At 56.3% G+C, this 21,381-nt stretch overlaps 1 protein-coding gene across 13 annotated transcripts in view; it reads left to right on the top strand.

Moving 5' to 3' along the window:
* TNXB (tenascin XB) overlaps positions 1-21,381 on the top strand; it is a 57,233-nt gene that overhangs the window by 17,607 nt on the left and 18,245 nt on the right. For 9 of the 13 annotated variants that reach the window (XM_043571872.1, XM_043571881.1, XM_043571877.1 and 6 more), the window contains 15 exons: positions 13-169; positions 352-615; positions 1,463-2,212; positions 3,382-3,750; positions 4,823-5,116; positions 6,897-7,187; positions 7,542-7,847; positions 9,724-10,083; positions 13,060-13,362; positions 14,619-14,918; positions 16,356-16,643; positions 16,906-17,214; positions 17,747-18,055; positions 18,176-18,478; positions 18,871-19,221. In XM_043571872.1, the coding sequence (XP_043427807.1) occupies positions 13-169; positions 352-615; positions 1,463-2,212; positions 3,382-3,750; positions 4,823-5,116; positions 6,897-7,187; positions 7,542-7,847; positions 9,724-10,083; positions 13,060-13,362; positions 14,619-14,918; positions 16,356-16,643; positions 16,906-17,214; positions 17,747-18,055; positions 18,176-18,478; positions 18,871-19,221 (4,954 nt within the window). Of the gene's footprint in view, positions 1-12; positions 170-351; positions 616-1,462; positions 2,213-3,381; positions 3,751-4,822; positions 5,117-6,896; positions 7,188-7,541; positions 7,848-9,723; positions 10,084-13,059; positions 13,363-14,618; positions 14,919-16,355; positions 16,644-16,905; positions 17,215-17,746; positions 18,056-18,175; positions 18,479-18,870; positions 19,222-20,751; positions 21,076-21,381 lie in introns of all 13 variants that reach the window. The other 4 variants (XM_043571885.1, XM_043571873.1, XM_043571880.1 and 1 more) reach the window with 4 other exon arrangements.

Below are 21,381 nucleotides of genomic sequence, written 5' to 3'. Positions count from 1 at the left end.
TCTTTCTTGCAGACAGAGGGGGTGAGCCCCCCATTCACAGCACGAGTACCCAGCTCTGCCTCAGCCTATGACCAGAGAGGACTGGCTCCTGGCCAGGAGTACCAGGTCACTGTCCGTGCCCTTCGAGGGACTAACTGGGGCCCTCCTGCTTCCAAGACCATCACCACCAGTGAGAGCTGGGGCTGAGGGAAGGGTCCTGGTTGGAGATTTGGATTTGAGAGGGGTGGCTGAGAATCTGTCCCCCAGGAAAGCAGAAGGGAGGAACTGGATGGTGACAGAGCTCTTAGAGTGAAAGCTGGTGACTGAAGAACTAGACTCCCACCTGATCCCTCTTCTCTCTAACCTGGCTAGTGATCGACGGCCCCCAGGACCTCCGAGTGGTGGCTGTGACACCAACCACACTGGAGCTCAGCTGGCTGCGACCCCAGGCTGAGGTGGACCGATTCGTGGTGTCCTATGTCAGTGCCGGCAACCAGAGGGTGCGGCTGGAGGTACCCCCTGAGGCAGATGGAACACTGCTGACCGACCTGATGCCAGGCGTGGAATATGTAGTGACTGTCACTGCAGAGCGGGGCCGGGCAGTAAGCTACCCGGCTTCTGTCAGGGCCAACACAGGTATGCCTGGCCAGGGGTTAGGGAAGGACCCAGTTTCTTTGTGGAGCAGCCCCTTCCTTGGGAGCCCATATCTAGGGTTCACAGGCTCCTCTGAATGCACCTGGGCAGGGCAGGGGTAGTCACAAATCACCTGCTGGGGACTTGCTCTGTAACTGGGGCACGGGAAGACAAAGCCCTAGGGTGCTTGGAGGCCTGTTGTAGGAAGGCTGCAGGTTGGAGTAAGGGGGGGGGGGGGGAGGAGGGAGGAACCTGCCCCATGGAGAGAAGTAGTAAATAGAAGATGATGTCTGACTCACGCAGATGGGGTAGATTTTGCTTGAAATTTAGACGCAGGCCTGTGCTCACAGTCGGTGGTCAGACCTTGTAGGGACTGGAATTGGGCAGATCAGAGATCCGCATTCCTGTTGACTTTAGGATTGGGGCTGGGGGGAATTTGGTCTCAGAGCAGTAATTTTCCACTAATCCTCAAGGTCTCTTAACAGATGGATATTTAATTTCTTTTCCTGTGACAGAGGGACGCCCACCTCGCTGTAGCTCACATTCTCTCCTCCCACTCCCCTTTCTCTCCTTCAGACACAGGGCCCCACCTGCTGGCTTCTCTCTTCTTTCTAGGGCAGCAACAATGGCGGGCTTGGAGGGCGAGCGGGGAGGGGCTCCTGGGACACTGACTCCTTTCTCTGGTTCTCTTTCCAGGTGGGGCTGGGGCACGAGCAAGAGGCCTCTGGCTCCGGTTGGGGGCGGGGTGGGGGGGGAGTGCGGGGCTGCCTTGGGGAGGAGCGCAGGGGCGGTGGGGAGGGGGGCTGCCACTGACCTGCTCTCCCCTTCCCCCTTTTTTGCCCCCCGGCAGCACCCGGCCACTACAGTTACCCGGAGGTTCGCCCCCCAGCCCCGCCCCCCAAGCCCCGCCCCCGGCCTGCTCCGGCCCCGCGGCCCCCTCGGCCCTCGCGTCCCGCTAGGCCCTCGCGGCCGGCGGAGGATGGGGAGGAGGAGCCTCGGCCTGGGCCTAGCCTGCCGCAGCCCCCCCGGCGGGCGTGGGGCAACCTGACCTCCGAGCTGGGCCGCTTCCGCGGCACCGTGCAAGACCTGGAGCGCCACCTGCGGGCTCATGGCTACCCACTGCGGGCCAACCAGACCTACGCGTCGGTGGCGCGCCACATCCACGAATACTTGCAGCGGCGTCGGGCGGCTGCCGCCCCCGTCGGCTCCCCGGCCCCCCCGCCCCGTCGCCCCCGCCCCACCGCCAGCCCCGACCCCGGCACCTGGAAGCGGGACTCCAACCAGGGCATCTACGGCCTCTCGCCCGAAGGCATCGATCGGGTGGCTGCGCCCCGCCACCCCAAGCCCGAGGTCCTGGGCAGTTCCGCGGACGGCGCACTACTCGTATCCCTTGACGGGCTTCGCGGCCACTTCGAGCGCGTGGTGCTGCGCTGGCGGCCCCAGCCGCCGGCAGAGGGCCCCGGCGGGGAGCTGACCGTGCCGGGCACCACGCGCACCGTCAGCCTACCCGACCTCAGGCCCGGCACCACCTACCACGTGGAGGTCCACGGGGTGCGGGCAGGGCAGACCTCCAAGTCCTACGCCTTCATCACCACCACAGGTAGCATGGGCTGGGGCCGCGGGACCACCCATTCCCTGCCCAGCCTCACCTGCCTTTGGAGTCTGCATCCAAGAGTTCCTCGCACTGCCTCACTGCTCAGACTGCCACCCCACCCCCACCCACCACACTCCTCGGCCTTCAAGCCCTTCCCGGTCCAGGCTCCAGGGGACGCCACAACAAAGCATGCCCTTCTGTGTTCCTAGAAGCCATCTCCACCCCAGGGCCCTCGGGCATACCGGGGGCCAGGGAGACCTGGTCTTTAAGGTTCCCCAGACACTTTGTCAGGATTGCCCTCCTGGGCAAGGAAAGGGGCATTTAGGGGGATGGGAGGGTCTGCAAAAACTCACTGGAGCAGTTGGGGTGGGCACCGGAGTGAAACCAGCACTCCCCAACTCTGACTCACTGTAGTGAGGGTGGCAGAAGGCTGTGGTCAGCGGTTACTATTTTCCACAATTTGGCCTTGACCTCAAAGGGACACATGGGGACTGCAGCGTGGGGATGGCCTTGAAACCATCAGGCAGCTTGTGTCTGTGAGAGGTGAAACCACTGCTTCTTGAGCTGTCTTTCCAGACCTCCTGGCTCACTTCATGCTTGTCTCTTCCACAGGAACGATGCCGGGCTCAGGGGAGGGGTGCTCTCTGGCTGCCCTGGGGAGGGTTGTGGACCTGTTCTTCCCCCCTAGGGCCCAGATGCCACCTGAGCTGGATGTACCCCCCATACACACCCTCTTTTCCCTCTCTCCTCACTACCCACTCTCTACTTGCATCTGCCTTCCCTAACACCACATCTCCTCCTTTCTTCCAGGCTTCTCACTGCAGCACTAATGGAAGCCACGACCACCACCCAGTAGGGAAGGGGATGTACTTAGGGAAGGACATGGAAATCTGTGGGGCTGGGGGTCATAGGAGCCTTGTGAGGGGAGGGATGGTCAGATTTAGTTCTTTTATTTATTGCCTGCAGGTTTGTCTGTTTAAGAATGGGGTGGACAGGGGTGTTGGGAGGATGGGGCAGACCCTTGGAAGGATGAGGTGGTCCAGCGAGTGGACTCAGAAGCAGAAGAGGGAGGGTCTATAGGCTCTGAGAGGCTAGAAGGCAGAACCTGGGGGCTGGGATTTCCCTTCTTGCTCTCATTCTTGACTCTCTTGTTTTCTCTCCCTGCCCCTTCCCAGGGTCCTCTCCCTCAGGCCTCTTGGTGGCCACGGATGAGCCTCCTCCCTCAGGCCCTTCAACCACTCAAGGGGCCCGGGCCCCTGAACTACAGCAGCGCCCCCAGGAACTAGGAGAGTTGAGGGTGCTGGGCAAAGACAAGACAGGGCACCTCCGCGTCGCTTGGACTGCTCAGCCTGACACGTTTGCCCACTTCCAGCTGCGCCTCCGGGTGCCCGAGGGGCCAGGGGCACATGAGGAACTACTGCCAGGGGACGTCCGCCAGGCTCTGGTGCCCTCACCACCTCCCGGCGTCCCCTATGAGCTGTCGCTTCGTGGGGTCCCCCCGGAGGGCGAGTCCTCTGCCCCTCTTATCTACCAAGGCATTATGGGTATATCCTAAACTCTGTTCAGATTAGTGTCCTGAGGGCGGGGGAGGGGCTGGGCCATCAGGGCTTCTGAGGTGGGAGAGGATTGAAGGGCAGCGCTGGTGTTTGGGTTGGAGTGGTAAAAGCAAACAAGAAGAGAAAAGGTTGGAGTTGAGGGTTCAGAGGAAAGAGGAATGGAGGGGGTCTTAGAACAATGACAAGGTGGGTAGGGAAGGGGAATAGCAGATGGGAGGAAGGTCAGAGGGTACGACAGAGAGTCAAGGAGAGAGGCTGTAGGCTTTTGGCTCTCCACCTGCAGCTTTCTTTGCCTGTGTCCTCCCCAATTCCTGGTCACCCCTCTGTCCCTCCCACCCCATAGATCTCTGTGGGTAGGTGTGGGAAGGCCTCTAGCCCTAAGGATACTGACCCTTAGCCCCCTCTTCCCCTTCTCTTCCCCACTGCCCCCGCCATCCCTTCACTGGGATGGTAGCCCACCACCCTGGGAGCCTGGCCTGCAGTGGAGAGTGCTCCATGGTCCCATCAGCCAGTTTCTCCCGGGGACGGAAGTTCTTTAGCGTGGGGGACTCCACAGCCAGCAGGGCATCAGAGATGGGTGAGGTTTGTGAAAACAGTGAGGGATAGGGCCTGGGCTTCCCGACTCTCGTGTTCCCTCCTGGTCCCTCTTTACGGGACTAGGGTAAGTCGCTCTCCCTGCCACTCAAGATCAAGCTCAGCACTAGGAGAGAGGGTGGTGAGGGAGAGAAAAGTCCAAGTGGGTGGAGGAGTCTTCAGCTGCTCCAAAACAGCAATGAGGAGGTTCTGACTCAGGAAGAACCAGGGGGGACCTGAAACTCCCTCAAAGGTCTTGGTATGGAGAGGGAGGGGCGGGGAGGCTAGCACAAGGGAAGGGCTAAAGTTCTCATTCCAGAACAGAGATGGCTGGCTACTCATAGAGGGCTGAGGGTAGGAAAATGGAAGCTTTGAGGGAGGGAGCTGTCCAGGAAGGAGGGACCTAATGGGCTGAGGAAAGGGAAGGAGACCAGGGACAAGGCAGGGGTTGAACCCACCTGCTTTACTTTTGTTCCCCACATTCCAGACAGGGATGGGGCAAAGCCTGGGAAGCCCTTGGCCCCGCCACATCTGGGCGAGCTGACAGTGACTGGCATGGCCTCCAACTCCCTGCTCCTGCAATGGACGGTCCCTGAGGGCGAGTTCGACTCCTTCGTGATCCAGTACAAGGACAGGGACGGGCCCCAGGTTGTCCCTGTGGAGGGGTCCCAGCGCTCGGCCCTCATCACCAACCTGGACCTTGGCCGCAAGTACAAATTTGTGCTATATGGGCTCCTGGGCAAGAAGAGGCATGGCCCCCTGGTGGCTGAAGCCAAGATCTGTGAGTGAGAGCCTTCACACACACTCCTATCTCTGCCCCCGTGCAAAGTCTTGAAGGAGGTCTTCCCAGTGCTTTGGGAACTCCAGGAAGGCTTCCTGGAGGCAGTGGTGCCTGAGGTGAATCCCGAAGGGAAAATAGTGGCAGGTCAGGCAGAGAGGTTGAGGAGGGCAGTGCAGACAGAGGGAGCCATGGAGAATGAGGTGGCAGTGAGTGTGGCCCTGTACAATCTGTTTCCTCTGGATGGAGAGCAGGGTACCTGGAGAGCTGAAGGGACTGGTCTTGTGTGTCTGACTGAGGAGCTTGGCACTCATTTGAGGGCCCCAGGGGGCCTCTGAAGGGTTTTAAGTGGGAGTGACATGATTTCATGCTTATCTTACAAATAACACTGAGGCCGCTGCAGAGAATAGCTGGAGAAGTGAGTTAAGAGCCAGCAGGAAATGATGCTGGCCTGGCTGGAAGGGTGGCAGTGAGGCTGGGTGTGGGAGGTGAAGGATGATGAGGAGGCCCAAGAACTCCCATGTTCTAGATCAGACAGTTCCATTCCCTGAGGCAAGGGACAGCAGAGGTGAGGAACAGCACAGCGTGAGCATTTAACTGTCAAATGTGTTTAAGATGTTCTAAGTGCGTCATCACACTTACTGCCTACAGCAGCCCCATGAGACATGCCCATTTATGGATGAGGAGAGTCAAGGCACTGAGAGGGAGAGGGCACTCAAGCAGAAAGTGGTGGGCTGAGGGGTTATCTCTGCTGCCCTCACAGGTCTGGAGGGCAGAGAGAAGGCCTGAAGAGGGTGCTTGGGTGTCCTCAGTGCCAATGGGCAGGAGCCAGAGTGAGGTTGTAGGGGGAGAAGAGATGGGGCGGCTGGAACCCTGGAGATGGACAGCACTCAGGGCCTGAGCAGAGAAAGAGGAGTGTGCAAGGTAGCCCAAGGAGGTGATCTGGGGAGAGGGGCACAGCCAGAGAGAGTGGTGTCCTGGATGCCAAAATTAAGGGTGTGGCCAGACATGTCAGATTCCATAAGAGTGATTCAGGGCTACAGAGCGTCCGCAGGACTTAGCAATGGCGAGGCCACCACTGACCCCGGGGAGAGCTGCCAGTGGAAGGTGGAGCCGGATTGAGAGGGTGATGGAGGTGCGGACATGGCTACAACCAGTATAGACGTCTCTTTCTGGAATCTGGGCAAGGAAGAGAGAGCAAGCAGGGAGGGTGGAAGCTGGAGAGAGCTAGCAACTGAGAGGAGGAGCTCCTGTCAATGCTGAGGGCACAGTGGCAGGGAGTGAGGGGTTGGTGGTGCGGTGTGAGAAAGAAGGAAGTGGGGCCCAGAGCACAGGTGTGGAAGGCTCTCCCACAGTAAAACGCTCCAAAGATCGCACTTCCCTCTCTTGGAGGAAAGAGCAGCTAGTAGTTAAGCCTGGAAGCAGTAGAGATTGTCCTGGAAGGCTTCCCTGGCTACGGAGACACAGAAAGGGATGGCTGGGCTCCCTTCTCTCTGAAGTCCGTCACTAGGCTGCGGATAGATTCAGGGCCGCACTAGTCCATAAGGTGCTTCTGTGCCATTTAGAAGAAGGCACCCCTTCTCTAGGTGAACGTAGCCCCATTGCAGGGCACACAGCTTGGCAAGGAGAGGCTGGCTGAATTTTAGTCTCTTGGTCCTCCCTCAGCCATGCGCCTTTGTGCAGGGAACAGCCTGCACAACCTCACCCAGCATCCCAGTGTGGGAGATGGATCTCCCTTCTCCTTTGACCTGTGTTCCTCCTTTTTCTCTACCCCTCCTCCCAGTGCCTCAGAGTGATCCCAGCCCAGTGACTCCACCCCGCCTGGGAAAGCTGTGGGTGACAGATCCCACCCCAGATTCACTGCACCTCTCTTGGACTGTCCCTGAGGGCCAGTTTGACTCCTTCGTAGTCCAATACAGGGACAGGAACGGACAGCCCCAGCTGGTGCCCGTGGAAGGGCCTGAGCGCTCGGTCATTGTCTCCTCCCTGGACCCTGACCACAAGTACAGATTCACTCTGTTTGGGATTGCCAACAAGAAGCGGCACGGCCCCCTCACAGCTGATGGCACCACAGGTGAGGGGCAACTACCTAAGCTCCCCCGTGACCCCTCCCAGCCTTCCACACCCTTGCCCTCAGCCAGGAACCAGCTGGGGCCTCCCAGTGAGATGGCGGACTCTGAATCCTGGCCCCACTCCCAGGCTGAGGGATAGCCAGCCTCCCCTGTACTGCTGGGTCCCTTCCATCCCATTCAGCTGTTCCCCGAGGCCCAGAAGATGTATCATACCCTGGCTCTGCCAGACTTCCCAGGAGTTCAGCACTCATGCTGATTGATTAGTGACCCACCCGCCAGGTATGACAACCCCTCCAAACCCCAAACACCAATCGGGGGCTGCCAGTATAGCCCTCAGTGGATCCTCTTATTTACAGCCTCAGAGAAGAGAGAGGAGCTCCTCCACCCAGAGTCCCCAGAGCTGCCCCTGCTGGGGGAACTGATGGTGACTCATGCGACCCCAGACTCCCTGCGCCTGTCCTGGACAGTGACCCAGGGCTCCTTCGACTCCTTCATGGTCCAGTACAAGGACGCGCAGGGGCAGTCCCAGGCAGTGCCCGTCAGGGGTGATGAGAATGAGGTCACCATTCCTGGCCTGGAGTCGCACCGGAAGTATAAGATGAACCTCTATGGGCTTCATGGCAGGCAGCGTGTGGGGCCTGTGTCTGTGGTGGCCGTCACAGGTGAGTCAGGGCCACACAGGCCTCCCTCCACTGCCAGCCCCCGGTCCTCTGGGCAGGACCTGGCCCCAGGACTCCTTCGTACTTCTCTTCACCTTCTCTTTCTGGGCTCCAGTTCTGCCAGGCCTCTACCCTGGACTTCCCCACATCCCAGGACTTCTCACCCAGCCAGCAGCCCCTGACCTTCTCCTCAGCCCTGCTTCTCCATCTCCAAGAACCGGCCTCATTTTTCCCATTCTGAATGCCTGGAATCATCCCTCCGCCCCAGGCTGTCCTCCCCACAGATATCCTCAGCCACTGTGTTCCTTCCCCTATCATGGCCTGGCTTGGGGTGCTGTCATTTCTGAGCTTCTGTTGCGGGCTCCCTGCACCTTCCCGCCATTGCTTGCCCTGTTCAGAGCTGGCGGATCCAAGGGACAAGAGTCCCATGTTTCCCATGTTTCTGGCATGAAAAGGCCTCTTCCCAGGCCCCCACATCCCTGGTTCCCAGCCACCTTGGAGCAGGGCAAAGGGCTCCCTCTCAGTCCCCCTACTTGCCCTCATTCTCCCACCTGTCCAGCCCCCCCGCCCGCCGCCCTGGGTCAGCACCATTTCTGTGGTTTTGTAGCATCATGGGTGGGAGCATGGGCTCTGGATCCAACTGCCTGGATTTTAATCCTAGCTCTACAGTTTATTCCCTATGGGACCTTGCACAAATTACTAAATCTCTCTGTACCTCAGCTTTCTCATCTGTCAAATGAGGATAATAACGGTCACTGCTGCTTCACACAGTCATTAGAATTAAATCAGTTAACATACAAACATACATACTTAGAACAGTGCCTGGCACATCGAAACCTGTAAGAATGAGCTGCTAGGGGCATGCCTGGGTGGCTCAGTCAGTTAAACATCCGACTTTGGCTTGGGTCATCATCTCATGGTCTGTGGGTTCGAGCCCTGCGTCAGGCTCTGTGCTGACAGCTCAGAGCTTGCAGCCTGCTTCAGATTCTGTCTTCCCCTCTCTCTCTGCTCCTCCCCTGCTCTCTCCCTCTCTCTCTCTCTCAAAATAAATAAACATTTAAAAATTTAAAAAAAAAAAAGAATGAGCTGCTATTTCTCCCTGATTCTCTCCCTTCCCAGTATCCTTTTTTGTCTCCTTTATCTCCCTAACTTCCCCATTGTTGCCTCCTCCCTCTTCAATCTCCTGTCCCCTGAGTAATACCCTGTGGACCAGGGAGTGGGTTACAGAAGCCAGTCTCCCGTCTCCATGGAGCCTCAGCAGAGACCTAGTTGCCAGACAGTGGATAGGTACCCTCAGGGCTGTGATTCTAGACCCCGCCAGGGAAGAGCATGGCCCTCCCTAGCCTTCTACCCCGAATCTTTCTCCCACTCTTGTCTGAAGTAGAAGGAGGGACAGGTCTGTCCAGGGAGGCCCTAGCCAAGGTATATTCTGTCTGGTGTCTTGGTAAGTGGGGTGGGGCAGCTGGAAAGCCCTAGGGAGGTGCTGGAGCTGAAAGGAAAGAAGGCAAATGTGAAGACGCCTTACTGCCCCCTCGATTTCAGCACTGTCAGAGGACATGGGAGAAAGTCCCCCAGAATTTCCTTTCTTCCCATCTCAGCTCTTTTCTCAGACTGCAGTCGGTGGGGGTGGGGAACACCCACCCCCACCCCCACCCCCACCCCCACAGAATCCACCAGTACAATTCCTGCCAGCAGTACCTACAGGGTTCAGGGGCCTGTCTCAACTCTCTCCAATGAGTTACTGAATGGCTGATACAAATGCTACCCGAACCCCAAAGCCTATGGCTTGAGGACTTTATTTGCTGGATATACTTGATTGTCATAATTCGCCAACAAAGCAAGTTAGGCTGTAAGTCTGTATCCTCATCTCTTCTCTCAGCCCCCCAGGAGGTTGTGGAGGAGACACCCAGCCCCACCGAGGTGGAGGAGACCCCCAGCCCCACAGAGCCCACCACGGAGGCCCCAGAGTCCCCCGAGGAGCCCCTGCTGGGGGAGCTGACAGTGACAGGATCATCTCCAGACTCGCTGAGCCTCTCGTGGACCGTCCCCCAGGGCCACTTCGACTCCTTCACTGTCCAGTACAAGGACAGGGACGGGCGGCCCCAGGTGGTGCGAGTCGGGGGTGAGGAGAGTGAGGTCACCATCGGGGGCCTGGAGCCAGGGCGCAAGTACAAGATGCACCTGTATGGCCTGCACAGGGGGCAGCGCTGGGGCCCTGTGTCCACCGTGGGCGTGACTGGTGAGTGAGAGCTGGGGCCTGCTTCCTTTTCCTCCCACCAGTGGCCCCCAGCCTTCCTGTGGCCGTTGCTCTCCCTTGCTGCAGTGGTAGTATGATCCCTTGCCCCCACCACCTCCTCCTACCCTGCCCCTTACCGAGGGAGGACCTAAAAAGAGCAGTTCGCCAGGGACTGGGCTATAACCAGCTTTGTGACCTTTAACAATTTTAAATTTTCTGTGCCTGTTTCCTCATGTGTAAAATGAGGACAGTATTAAATGAGTTAACAGACATGAAGCACTAAGAAAGGGCAGGCACAGAGTACACATGCTGCCAGTGTTGCCACAAAGATGATTATAATTATCCTGAGTCTGGGGTTTGCTCTGTCCTCTTTGGCTGGTTTAGCTGCTTAGGTGGTCAGATGTGCATGAGGCATTGGGCCTCTCCATCAGTAGCTGGAAACTTTCTTTACCACTCATCCAGTGAGTGACTTTGAAGCAAAGAGGGACATCCGTTCCACTCTCTGCCTCGGGCCCAGGTTGGGGCCACCTGGGCACCACAGAGGAAGCAGCCTGGGGAGTCCCTCCAGGGCCTCAGCAGCTGGGGACCAGAACCAAGGCAGACCTCTGGGACTTGGCTATTCTCCTGCTGACTTGCCCACCTCGGTCACAGGAAGGGGCCTCTCTTTTCTCTTTGCTCACTGAAACAGACACACCTTTTTCAAAACAACTTTTAGTATAAGGAGAAAGATTAAACACTTAAAAGCAGAAAAACAAGTTTTCAGAGTATGGTTTCTGTACTCCCACGAAGCCCAACCTTACAGTGACTTGGCTGGCTTAGTTTACAGAACCTTCTACTCCTAATTTCTTTTTGTTCTTCAGTTAGCTCCATTATCAGAGTAAGGAAAAGTGATGGGTAGCTGGAGCCTGCTGAGCTGACCAAGGGGCTGTGCCTGGCATAAAGCACATGCTGCACCACTGCCAGGAGAAAATATGTACACAGCCTATTAGAAACATTTCTAGGGACCTCTGGGTGGCTCAGTCAGTTAAGTGTGTGACTCTTGATCTCAGCTCAGGTCTTGATCTCAGGGTCATGAATTTGAGCCCTGCATTGAGCTCTGTGCTGGGCATGAGGCCTACTGAAAGGAAGGAAGGAAGGAAGGAAAGAAAAAAAGAAAGAAAGAAAAAAGAAAAAGGGAGGGAGGGAGGAAGAAAAAGAAAGGAAAGAAAGAGGAAGGGAGGGAGGAAGGGAGAGAGGAAGGAAGGAAGGAAAGAAGGAAGTAAGGACAGAAAGGAGAGACAGGGAGAGAGGGAAGGAGGAAGGAAGGAAGAAAAGAGAAAGAAGGAAGGAAGAAAGGAAGGAAGAAAAGAAACATTTACATCAAATGCAGCATGGTACTGCCATGCCCATGGGTAGTTGTAGTTCTACCTTTTCCAGGTAAGCCAAGCCACAACAGTAAGGCTTATTTGACAGTGAGGGACAGTTTCTCTTCCTTACAGAAAGAAGTACAGACAGGGCACAAATGAGCAGGCAATGGATGCTATAGGACCTATCAGAGCTAGAAGGAACATGAAATATAATACCAGCTCTCATACCTGGTACTGAGTAGATGCAGCCACTCCCACCCACTTTAAGCTGCCTTCAGCCCTGCCCTCCCTGCTCAGAATCATTTCTGTCTTTCTGAGGCCTCACCAACGGCCCATTTTTAAAGCAGGTTTTATCTGTCTGGAGCTTAGTCTTATCCTCCTGCAGACGCCAGAGAAAACAGCTCTTGGGAACCACACCCAGCAGCCTCCTCCACTGTTTTACTTCTTGGGACCACCTTCCAGGTTTGGTCACTATTGAGGAATGCCGCCCACACTCAGCTGATTCTGGGGCAGTGGGGACCAACAGGTTCTGAGCTCAGCCTTTCCCAGCAGAGTCGTGCAGACCACTCAGTAATTTAGCAAGCATTTGTGGAGCACCCACAGTGTGCCAGGGCCTGGAGACACAGCCGTGAGCAAGGCTAAGCCCCTGCCCATGGAGCTCACATTCTAGCAGAGGGAAACAGGCACCAAACTGCACAAATCTGTTAGCGCTACTGAACGTGACAGTGATTAGCCCTGGAGAGAAAAGCCAAGTCCAGCAGGCAAGATGGTGAATGGGTAGAAAGGGGGTAGAAAATGGCCTCTCTAAGGGAAGACCTGAAGGAGGGAGAGGACAAGGCACGCGGGCCTTTGGGAAGAAGATCCAGGGCAGAGGGAAAGTGTCCTGACCATTTGTGGGCAAGCCAGGAATGTTTGGAATGGGGGGAGGGGGATATGTGAGAGATGATCAATCACTTGGGACCTCAGAGGCTTTTGCTCTGAGTGAGATGGAAGTCATTTTGGGAACAGGCTCTGACTAACATTGTTCGGAGGCAGGATGAGGGTGGAAGAGGGAGATGATTTAGGAGACCCTGGTAGTCCAGTAAGAGCCGGTGGCACTTGGTGCTTGGGGATGGAGGCAGCAGGGCGGAGTTAGGGGGCATCAGCTGCTGAAGGGGACAATAGAACTTCCTCACAGGCTAGATGTGGGGTGTGAGAGGACTCGGACAATGCCCAGAATGAAGTTGTGGCTTTGCCAAGGTGGGGAGGCTGTGGACTGAGCAGTTGTGTGTGGGGGGGAGTCTCTGAGCCCGGTTTTGGACTTAATGAGTTTGAGACACAGACCAGGCACCCAACGAAGATGCCAGGCAAACACTGAGTCTGCGGGTCCCGGGAGAGGGGACTTGGAGCACTGACGCACAAGGGAAGTTCAGCCACTTTACCAGGGTCTCAGTGATGGTGCACACCCCTCCCCAGCCCCAGCACAGCCCTAAATCTTGGCAGGGACTGAGTGAGGGGTTGTGGCCAGACAGATGTTGCCAAATTAGTGTAGTTTTAATCAGAACCACCTCGTGGACACCACAAAAACAACAGACATAACTACTAACAAGGGAAAGAGGGGCTTTTCCTAACGGTCTCCCACCGTCTCTGTCAGCTCCACAACCGGAAGAGACTCCAGCCACGCAGCCCCCCCTGGAGCCACACCTGGGAGAGCTGACAGTGACAGATGTGACCCCCAACTCCGTGGGCCTCGCATGGACAGTCCCAGAGGGCCAGTTTGACTCCTTCATGGTCCAGTACAAGGACAGGGACGGGCAGCCCCAGGTGGTGCCTGTGGCCTCAGACCAGCGAGAGGTCACCATCCCCGACCTGGAGCCTGCACGCAAATACAAGATGAACTTCTATGGGCTACATGGTGGCCAGCGTGTGGGCCCCCTCTCTGTGGTAGCTGTGACCGGTGAGTGAGCAGGGATGAGGCAGTCCCCATCCCTGGTTACCCAGAATCCTCCCCACCCCACAACCCTCTCTGAGATCCTGCCTCAGTGGCTTCCACAGGTCCTTCCTGAGGTCACAGGCACCTTACTCTGTTCCCTGGCCCCTTGGCGTCTTCCCCAGCTAGAACCTTCCCTGCCCTCCCAGTCCCCATCTCCATTCTGCCCTTTCCCCCAGGCAGGAATGTCTTGCTTCCATTTGATCTAAATCCAGTTGCAGACTGTTTGTCTCCCCTGATTGCCCACAGTTGTTCCCTTCCTTTCTCTTTACAACCCTGCTGTGACCTGGACACAGCTGCCACCTTCCCCTGATGTCCTTTTTTTCTAGTTGAGCTTAAATGGCACGCATTCCTTGAATCTCCTCTCAGAGGCCCTTAGCACCCTGGGTGCTATAGCCTGCCTTCCTCCCAGAAGTGGCCCTTGCTCTTAGCTTCCTGGGCACAGGTTGCCGCCATTTCTTCTGCCAGTGTCTGGTGAAACCCATGGACTCCTCTCAGAGCAGTGTTTTATTATCTTTTTTAAATTAAGTTTATTTTTTTAAGTTTATTTGAGAGAGACAGAGAGAGTGAGTGGGGGGTGGAGCAGAGAGAGAGGGGGGACAGACGATCCAAAGCAGGCTCCATGTAGACAGCGGAGAGCCTGACATGAGGCTCGAACCCGTGATCTCAAGGTCATGACCTGAGCTGAAGTCAGACTCTCAACTGACTGACCCACCCAGGCACCCCTCAGAGCAGTGCTTTAAAATACATAAAATAAAGGCATAGGATTACAGAGGAAGCCAATTATATTGATATTCAATTATCAAAATATTTTAAATTCAAATTTATGATTTAGTAATACAGGAACTTCTTTATTCATTAAATAATAAGAGTTAGAGGATTGTATAATAACATACCCACGTTTAGAAGTAGTTGGTCATGAGAGTAAACGGTATTTTGAAGTTTCTGTAGTAATTCTAAGGTGATAGGAAAACATCTGTTGATTCCTAATAGAATCACAATCCAATAGAATCACAAGTACTGCTGGTACCTCAGTGGTTTGTCACCTATATTCATCATTGAAGGAAATGCTACATTTCAGTTACACGTCAGGGAAAATATGGATGTTAACTGTTTCTTATCTTAGTTTAAGGATCCCTTGAGGCCCTGGGAGGCCAGGAGTTCAAGGGGGAAGTTCTCCTCCCCAAGACCTCAGCCATGTTCTTTGTTTTCCTGGATCCTAGCTCCCCTCCCTCCAGCCCCAACCACAGAGTCCCCCCAGGAGCCACGCCTCGGGGAGCTGACAGTGACAGACCTGACCCAGGATTCTGTGAGCCTCTCGTGGACGGTCCCTGAGGGTGAATTCGACTCCTTTGTGGTCCAGTACAAGGACAGGGATGGGCAGCCCCAGGTGGTGCCTGTGGCCGCAGACCAGCGCGAGGTCACCATCCCTGGCCTGGAGCCCAGTAGGAAATACAAGTTCCTGCTCTTTGGGATTCAGGATGGGAAAAGACGCAGCCCAGTTTCCGTGGAGGCAAAGACAGGTGAGAGCCCCCCAGCCCCCCAGCGGCCTTCCTACCATTTTTCACACTGCCTTATCTCTTTCCTTCTGCTGGTCTGCCCTCTGTCCATCTCTTTTGATTCATTTGAAAAGCCACAGTGGGACCCCTGGGTGGTTCAGTCGGTTGAGAGTCTGACTTTGGCTCAGGTCATGATCTCGAAGTCTGTGAGTTCGAGCCCCATATCGGGCTTTGTGCTGACTGACAGCTCAGAGCCTGCAGCCTGCTTCAGATTCTGTGTCTCCCTCTCTCTCTGCTTCTCCCCTCCTCACGCTCTGTCTCTCTCTCTCAAAATAATAAACACTTAAAAAAGAAAAGAAAAGCCACACTGCCTGCCCCAGTTCAAGGAAAACGAGCCCAGTTCCTGGGTCTGCTCCGCCAGTTGATTTTTTCTCTCTTTTCATAATTTCCACTTCTGTTGAATGGGGGAAGCCCCTTCAGAACACTTCCTGGAAGGTGGGACAGACTGGGGGTGCTGGGGGAGGGGTGAAGGGAGCCAGGAGCCCTTTCTGCCTGCCTGGGTCTTGCCGCCATCAACCTTGTGCAGCCGTCACCTCCTGAGAGTTTTGCCATCACCCAGTTTTCTTATGCTACTGGCTTATGCTCATTGCATCCCCTATCTGCAGCCCCCAGAGGACCCTTTCCCTCCTGTGGCCTCTTCCTGGAGCCTCAGAAACTGGGAACCAGAGGAGCCCAGGGCTGGCTGCCCAGCCAGTCTCAGTCAATTCTAGCCCCGCTGTGCCCCTTTCCTGGGTTTCAGTCCAGGCCCTCCCCTGGGGGCTCCCTGATGCCAGAAAACTCTAGCAATAACAATGCTGTCAGCGTCCTCTCTGGCCAAGAAGGCAGTGGGCCAGCTCCTTCTCAGGCCTCAGGATGGCTTTGGGACAGACATCAGATCCTTTCTCCATGTGAGCTCCCCTTCTCCTCCCCCCACCCCAAGTTGGCAGCCCCCACTACTTTCCCAGGTCCTGTGAGGGCCACCTCCATCATAACATCCTGCTTTCCCACCTGCTGTCTGCACTCATTGGGGATCCTGTGCCCCCTCTGATGTCCCCAGGACCCTCAGAATTTCCCCAGGGGCCAGTCAAATCACAAAGGGTAGGCTTCTTGGTAAAAGAAAATAAGTAAACCAAGATGCACCCTACTAGGAAAATAGTCTTTAGTAGGCGGGAAGAGTCTGGAAAGTCGGAGGAATAAGATAAGCAGGAAGCTAGGGATTCTTTTTTCCCGGAGATGTCACACTGGCTAAGTGGAGGGAGGTATGAGCCAATTGGGGACGGTAGCAGAGATGGGAGGGTGATGGAAATATTTTGGGGAAGCACTGATCATTTGGGCAGTCCTGGGTTTTTCCAGCTCTAGCGGGAAGTAGTCAAAGAGTCATCCTGGAAAAAAATAAACATAAGAATCTTTCCTCTCTTTTAGCTGCCCAAGGTGACGCCAGCCTTGGGGCCCCGCCCCGCCTTGGGGAGCTGTGGGTGACAGATCCCACCCTGGACTCGCTGCGCCTCTCCTGGACAGTCCCCGAGGGCCACTTTGACTCCTTTGTCGTCCAGTTCAAGGACAGGGACGGGCCCCAAGTGGTGCCTGTGGAGGGCCATGAGCGCTCAGTCACCATCACCCCTCTGGACACTGGCCGCAAGTACAGATTCCTCCTTTATGGGCTCCTGGGCAAGAGGCGCCATGGCCCCCTCACTGCTGAAGGCACCACAGGTGAGAACATGCCCTGCAGGGCCAGGCTGTACTCCTGGGACTCCCCCAGGGAAGGCATCAGCAGCCTGCCAGGCCAGGGAAGCAGGTGGCCACTTGTGGTGGCTGCCATCACAGTTGTTATTCTCCTTGCACAATCCCATAGCACTGGCCCTATAGGACTCAGCTGTGGCAAAGCCCTGTCTGCAGACCTCTCAGTCCTGCCCTTTGAGGTCACCCAGGCCACCAGAAACCCGCAGCTCTTTCCTTTCTGTCTCCATCTCAGAGATCCGGAGTGCGGTGGATGATGCTAAAGCAAAGCATCCCCTAAAGCCCCGTCTTGGGGAGGAGCTACAGGTGACCAGCGTGACCCCAGACTCTGTGAGCCTCTCGTGGACAGTCCCTGAGGGCCAGTTTGACTCCTTTGTGATCCAGTACAAGGACAGAGACGGGCAGCCGCAAGTGGTGCCTGTGGAGGGCAGCCTCAGGGAGGTCCGCATCCCGGGCCTGGACCCAAACCGCAGGTATAAGCTCCTGCTGTATGGACTGCACCAGGGCAAACGTGTGGGTCCCATCTCTGCCATCGCCATGACTGGTGAGTGAGGCTGTGGCCAGAGTATGCCGTCCCTCCTTCTGGCTTCAGCTCGCCTGGCCTGACCCAGTCAGGGGATTTCTGAGCTTCCCATTTCCCTTCTTTTAGGGGAAGGGATGAGGTTTATCGAAGCATAATTTACATACAATTTTGTGTGAACAATGAGTGTTGGTAAATGTCTAAGTCATGAAACCATTGCAACAACTGAGATATAAAACATTTCCATTGACCCAAGAAACCCATTTCCCCATGCCCCTTTGCAATCAGTTTTCCCAAACCCAGCCTCTGGCAGCCACTAACTGTTTTCTCTCCTTACAGTTTTGCCTTTGTAAGCATCTCTTTTAACAGAAAGTACAATACATATTCTGTGCTTGGTTTCCAATCCCTTGGAAATTCATCCCCCTGTATCATAGTCGGTCCTTTTTATTGCTGAACTCTTGCCGTCACGTCCTTCACTCTTTCCCTCGTTCTCTCTTCTTGGAGACTCTTGCAATGACAGACCGGTCACCCATCTCTCCCTGTCTCTCTGAACCAGCCTCCAGAGAAGATATCGAAACCGAGGCCCTAGGTCCTCCAGGGCCTGAGCCCCGCCTAGGGGAGGTGACTGTGGAGGAAGCCACGCCAGACACCTTGCATCTCTCCTGGACAGTGATGGAGAGAGATTTTGACTCCTTTGAGGTCCAGTACACAGACAAAGATGGGCAACTCCAAGTAGTCAAAGTAGATGGTGACCGGAATGACATCATCCTTACTGGCCTGGAATCTGACCACAGATACCTGGTGACCCTGTATGGTTTCCATGGCCAGCAGCGTGTGGGTCCTGCCCACATTGAGGCCCTCACAGGTGAGCAAGGAGAGCTCTGCTACCTTCCAAATGGCTGTGAGAGCGCAGAGGAGAGCAGTGTCCCCATGGTCATCCTGCCCCCCCCCCCTCTCTGTCTCTCTCTCTCCTGTCTCTGTTCAGTCCCAAGGGAAGAGGAGGATGAACCTTCAGAACCTCCCAACAAGCCACAGCTGGGGCAGCTGGCAGTGACAGACGCCACCCCCGACTCCCTGCACCTCTCCTGGACTGTCCCTGAGGGCCAGTTTGACCACTTCCTGGTCCAGTACAAGAATGGGGATGGGCAGCCCAAGGCGGTGAGGGTGCCAGGGAATGAGGACCAGGTCACCATCTCAGGCCTGGAGCCAGACCACAAGTACAAGATGAACCTGTATGGTTTCCATGGTGGCCAGCGCATGGGCCCCGTCTCTGCCTTTGGGGTGACAGGTGAGTGGACGGTGGAAGCCCCAGGGTGGGGTCAGCCAGGGAGGGGGGTCACCTCTCTCAGGTGATGGGTGAGTGGGGTTCAGGAGGTCCCTTAGCTGGAGGCTGAGCCATGGTCCCCTTTGTGCCTCCCCTTGGGGACCAAGGGGTCCTCCTGGGCAGAAAGGGCCTCCATGAACTATGCTGGTATCTGTTCAGAGTTCCCCACTGCTGACCCTGGAAGCCCCCAAGCATGTTTTTGAGATGTCAGCTGAGCAAGCCCAGCCAGCCCCAAGCATGGGCTTCTCTGAACTGAATTTGGGGCCCCAAACATGGTCACAGCTCTCCATTCTCCTAAGATCCAAGGACATCTCTTGGGGATCCTGCCTCATCCTTTCTGTGTGTCTCCTTTTCAGCTGCAGAGGAAGAGACCCCAACCTCTACTGAGGTGGAGGAGACCCCCAGCCCCACAGAGCCCAGCACGGAGGCCCCAGAGTCCCCCGAGGAGCCCCTGCTGGGGGAGCTGACAGTGACAGGATCATCTCCAGACTCGCTGAGCCTCTCGTGGACCGTCCCCCAGGGCCACTTCGACTCCTTCACTGTCCAGTACAAGGACAGGGACGGGCGGCCCCAGGTGGTGCGTGTCGGGGGTGAGGAGAGTGAGGTCACCGTCGGGGGCCTGGAGCCGGGGCGCAAGTACAAGATGCACCTATATGGCCTGCACAGGGGGCAGCGCTGGGGCCCCGTGTCCACTGTGGGCGTGACTGGTGAGTGAGGGTGAGAGTTGGGCTGGTGGGGAAGAAGGCCCTACAACACTTTCCCATTATTGCCACCTGCATGAAAACAAATACTCGACACAACACATCTTCTTCTGCACATCAGATGGCCCGAGGATCTTGGTAAAGGGCATGCTCAGATGGCGCAGGTTTGGGCTGGGGCCAGAGATTCTCATTCTAATGTGATGAGGATGCTGCTGGTCACAGGACCACACTTTGAGTAGCAGAACTCCTCACTCACAACAAAGCAATTGGATGCTTTCCTAGAATTTTTTGACAGAATTGTACTTGCATCCCTGATTTCTCCCAGAGGCTCAGCCTCTCTGTAGTTCACTGGAGGCTGAGGTGGAGGGGGAGACAGAGGGTGTTCAGGACGCAGCATGCTGATGGAAGCACCTCCGGGCCCCATGGTTGGGGTATTACCAGACTTAGGATTCCCAAGGGCCAACAAGACTGGATGCCCTGAGCCAAGCACTGTGGGAGTTCCCTGGGGTAAGCCTGATCATGGCAGAGAGACAAGTTCTTATGGTGATGGAGCTCCCAAGCACAGGGAGACAGGCTGTGAACCAGCAGTCAGGTAACAGGGGATATTTGTATGACAGGAAGCCCCAGGGCCAGGCCAGACTGGGAAGCATGCCTAAGCCAGCCTGCCTGCAGGAGTCCACAGGACAGCTGAGAACCGAAGTTGGGCAGAAGTTAGCTTGTTGACAGTGTTGGAGTCAGATCCACATCATAGCTGGTGCCAAGGACTGGAAACTAGTGGCCCATGAGAGGGACCAAGAGGACTTTGTGTGAGATCTTCTGAGTTGGAAAGAGAGTCTTGAGATGGGGGTGGGCGGTAGGAGCAGCTCAGAAGCCAGGGATTTCTCCCGGGGATAGAGAGGGTTGTTGCATAGTTAAGCTAAGGCTGACACCATCAAATGTTCGCTGAAAGGCTCATCCTGGCCCCCTGTGAGGAACGGGTGGGACAGGGAGGCAGGGAGCCCAGTAGGGACGTGGAGATTCAGGTGAGAGGCAACAGTGTTGGGGGAGTGCAGGTGAGGCAAGCCAGGCTGGTGGGGCTGCAGGTGTGGGGAGTGAGGAGACCCAGGAGGAACTTGAGAGTGAGTTGCACACTGTTGAGTCTGATGGCAGCTGGGGACAGGAACAGATCCAGGAAGATTCCAGGCTTCCAGTTGGGGAAGGGGGTTCTGAGCTGTTTGGGAGCACTCAACATGAGCTAAAGGGAGTGAGGTGCCAAGGAGACCCCAGTGGAGGGAGGCCCAGGGCACAGTGTGCAGGGGAGGTGGGTGCAGGAAAAACTGGGAGAGGTGGCGGGGCGTGGGTAGGGGTGGGTGAGGGCAGGGCGAGATGAGGGTAAGGGGCAGAGAAGGCCAACATTGAGGGACTGGGAAGAGTAGATGAGTTAGAGCCACTGTGGCCAGCGATGCTGTGTTCCTCATTATCTTATGTTTGTAATACACCTGCTTATACTCTGACCTGCCTGCCTGTCCTCACCTGTCCCTGTGTGTCTCTGTGCAGCTCCAGAATATGAAGCCATGACCACCCAAGCCCCGTCCACCATGACCCTTGAGCCTCCCATGAAGCCACGGCTGGGGCAGCTGGCAGTGACAGACGCCACCCCCGACTCCCTGCACCTCTCCTGGACTGTCCCCGAGGGCCAGTTTGACCACTTCCTGGTCCAGTACAAGAACGGGGATGGGCAGCCCAAGGCGGTGAGGGTGCCAGGGAATGAGGACCAGGTCACCATCTCAGGCCTGGAGCCAGACCACAAGTACAAGATGAACCTGTATGGCTTCCATGGTGGCCAGCGCATGGGCCCCGTCTCTGCCTTTGGGGTTACAGGTGAGTGGACGGTGGAAGCCCCAGGGTGGGGTCAGCCAGGGAGGAGGGTCACCTCTCTCAGGTGATGGGTGAGTGGGGTTCAGGAGGTCCCTTAGCTGGAGGCTGAGCCATGGTCCCCTTTGTGCCTCCCCTTGGGGACCAAGGGGTCCTCCTGGGCAGAAAGGGCCTCCATGAGCTATGCTGGTGTCTGTTCAGAGTTCCCCACTGCTGACCCTGGAAGCCCCCAAGCATGTTTTTGAGATGTCAGCTGAGCAAGCCCAGCCAGCCCCAAGCATGGGCTTCTCTGAACTGAATTTGGGGCCCCCA

Source organism: Prionailurus bengalensis, assembly GCF_016509475.1.
Source record: "Prionailurus bengalensis isolate Pbe53 chromosome B2 unlocalized genomic scaffold, Fcat_Pben_1.1_paternal_pri B2_random_Un_scaffold_46, whole genome shotgun sequence".
Lineage (NCBI taxonomy): Eukaryota > Metazoa > Chordata > Mammalia > Carnivora > Felidae > Prionailurus > Prionailurus bengalensis.
This window is presented reverse-complemented; position numbering and strand designations above follow the sequence as displayed.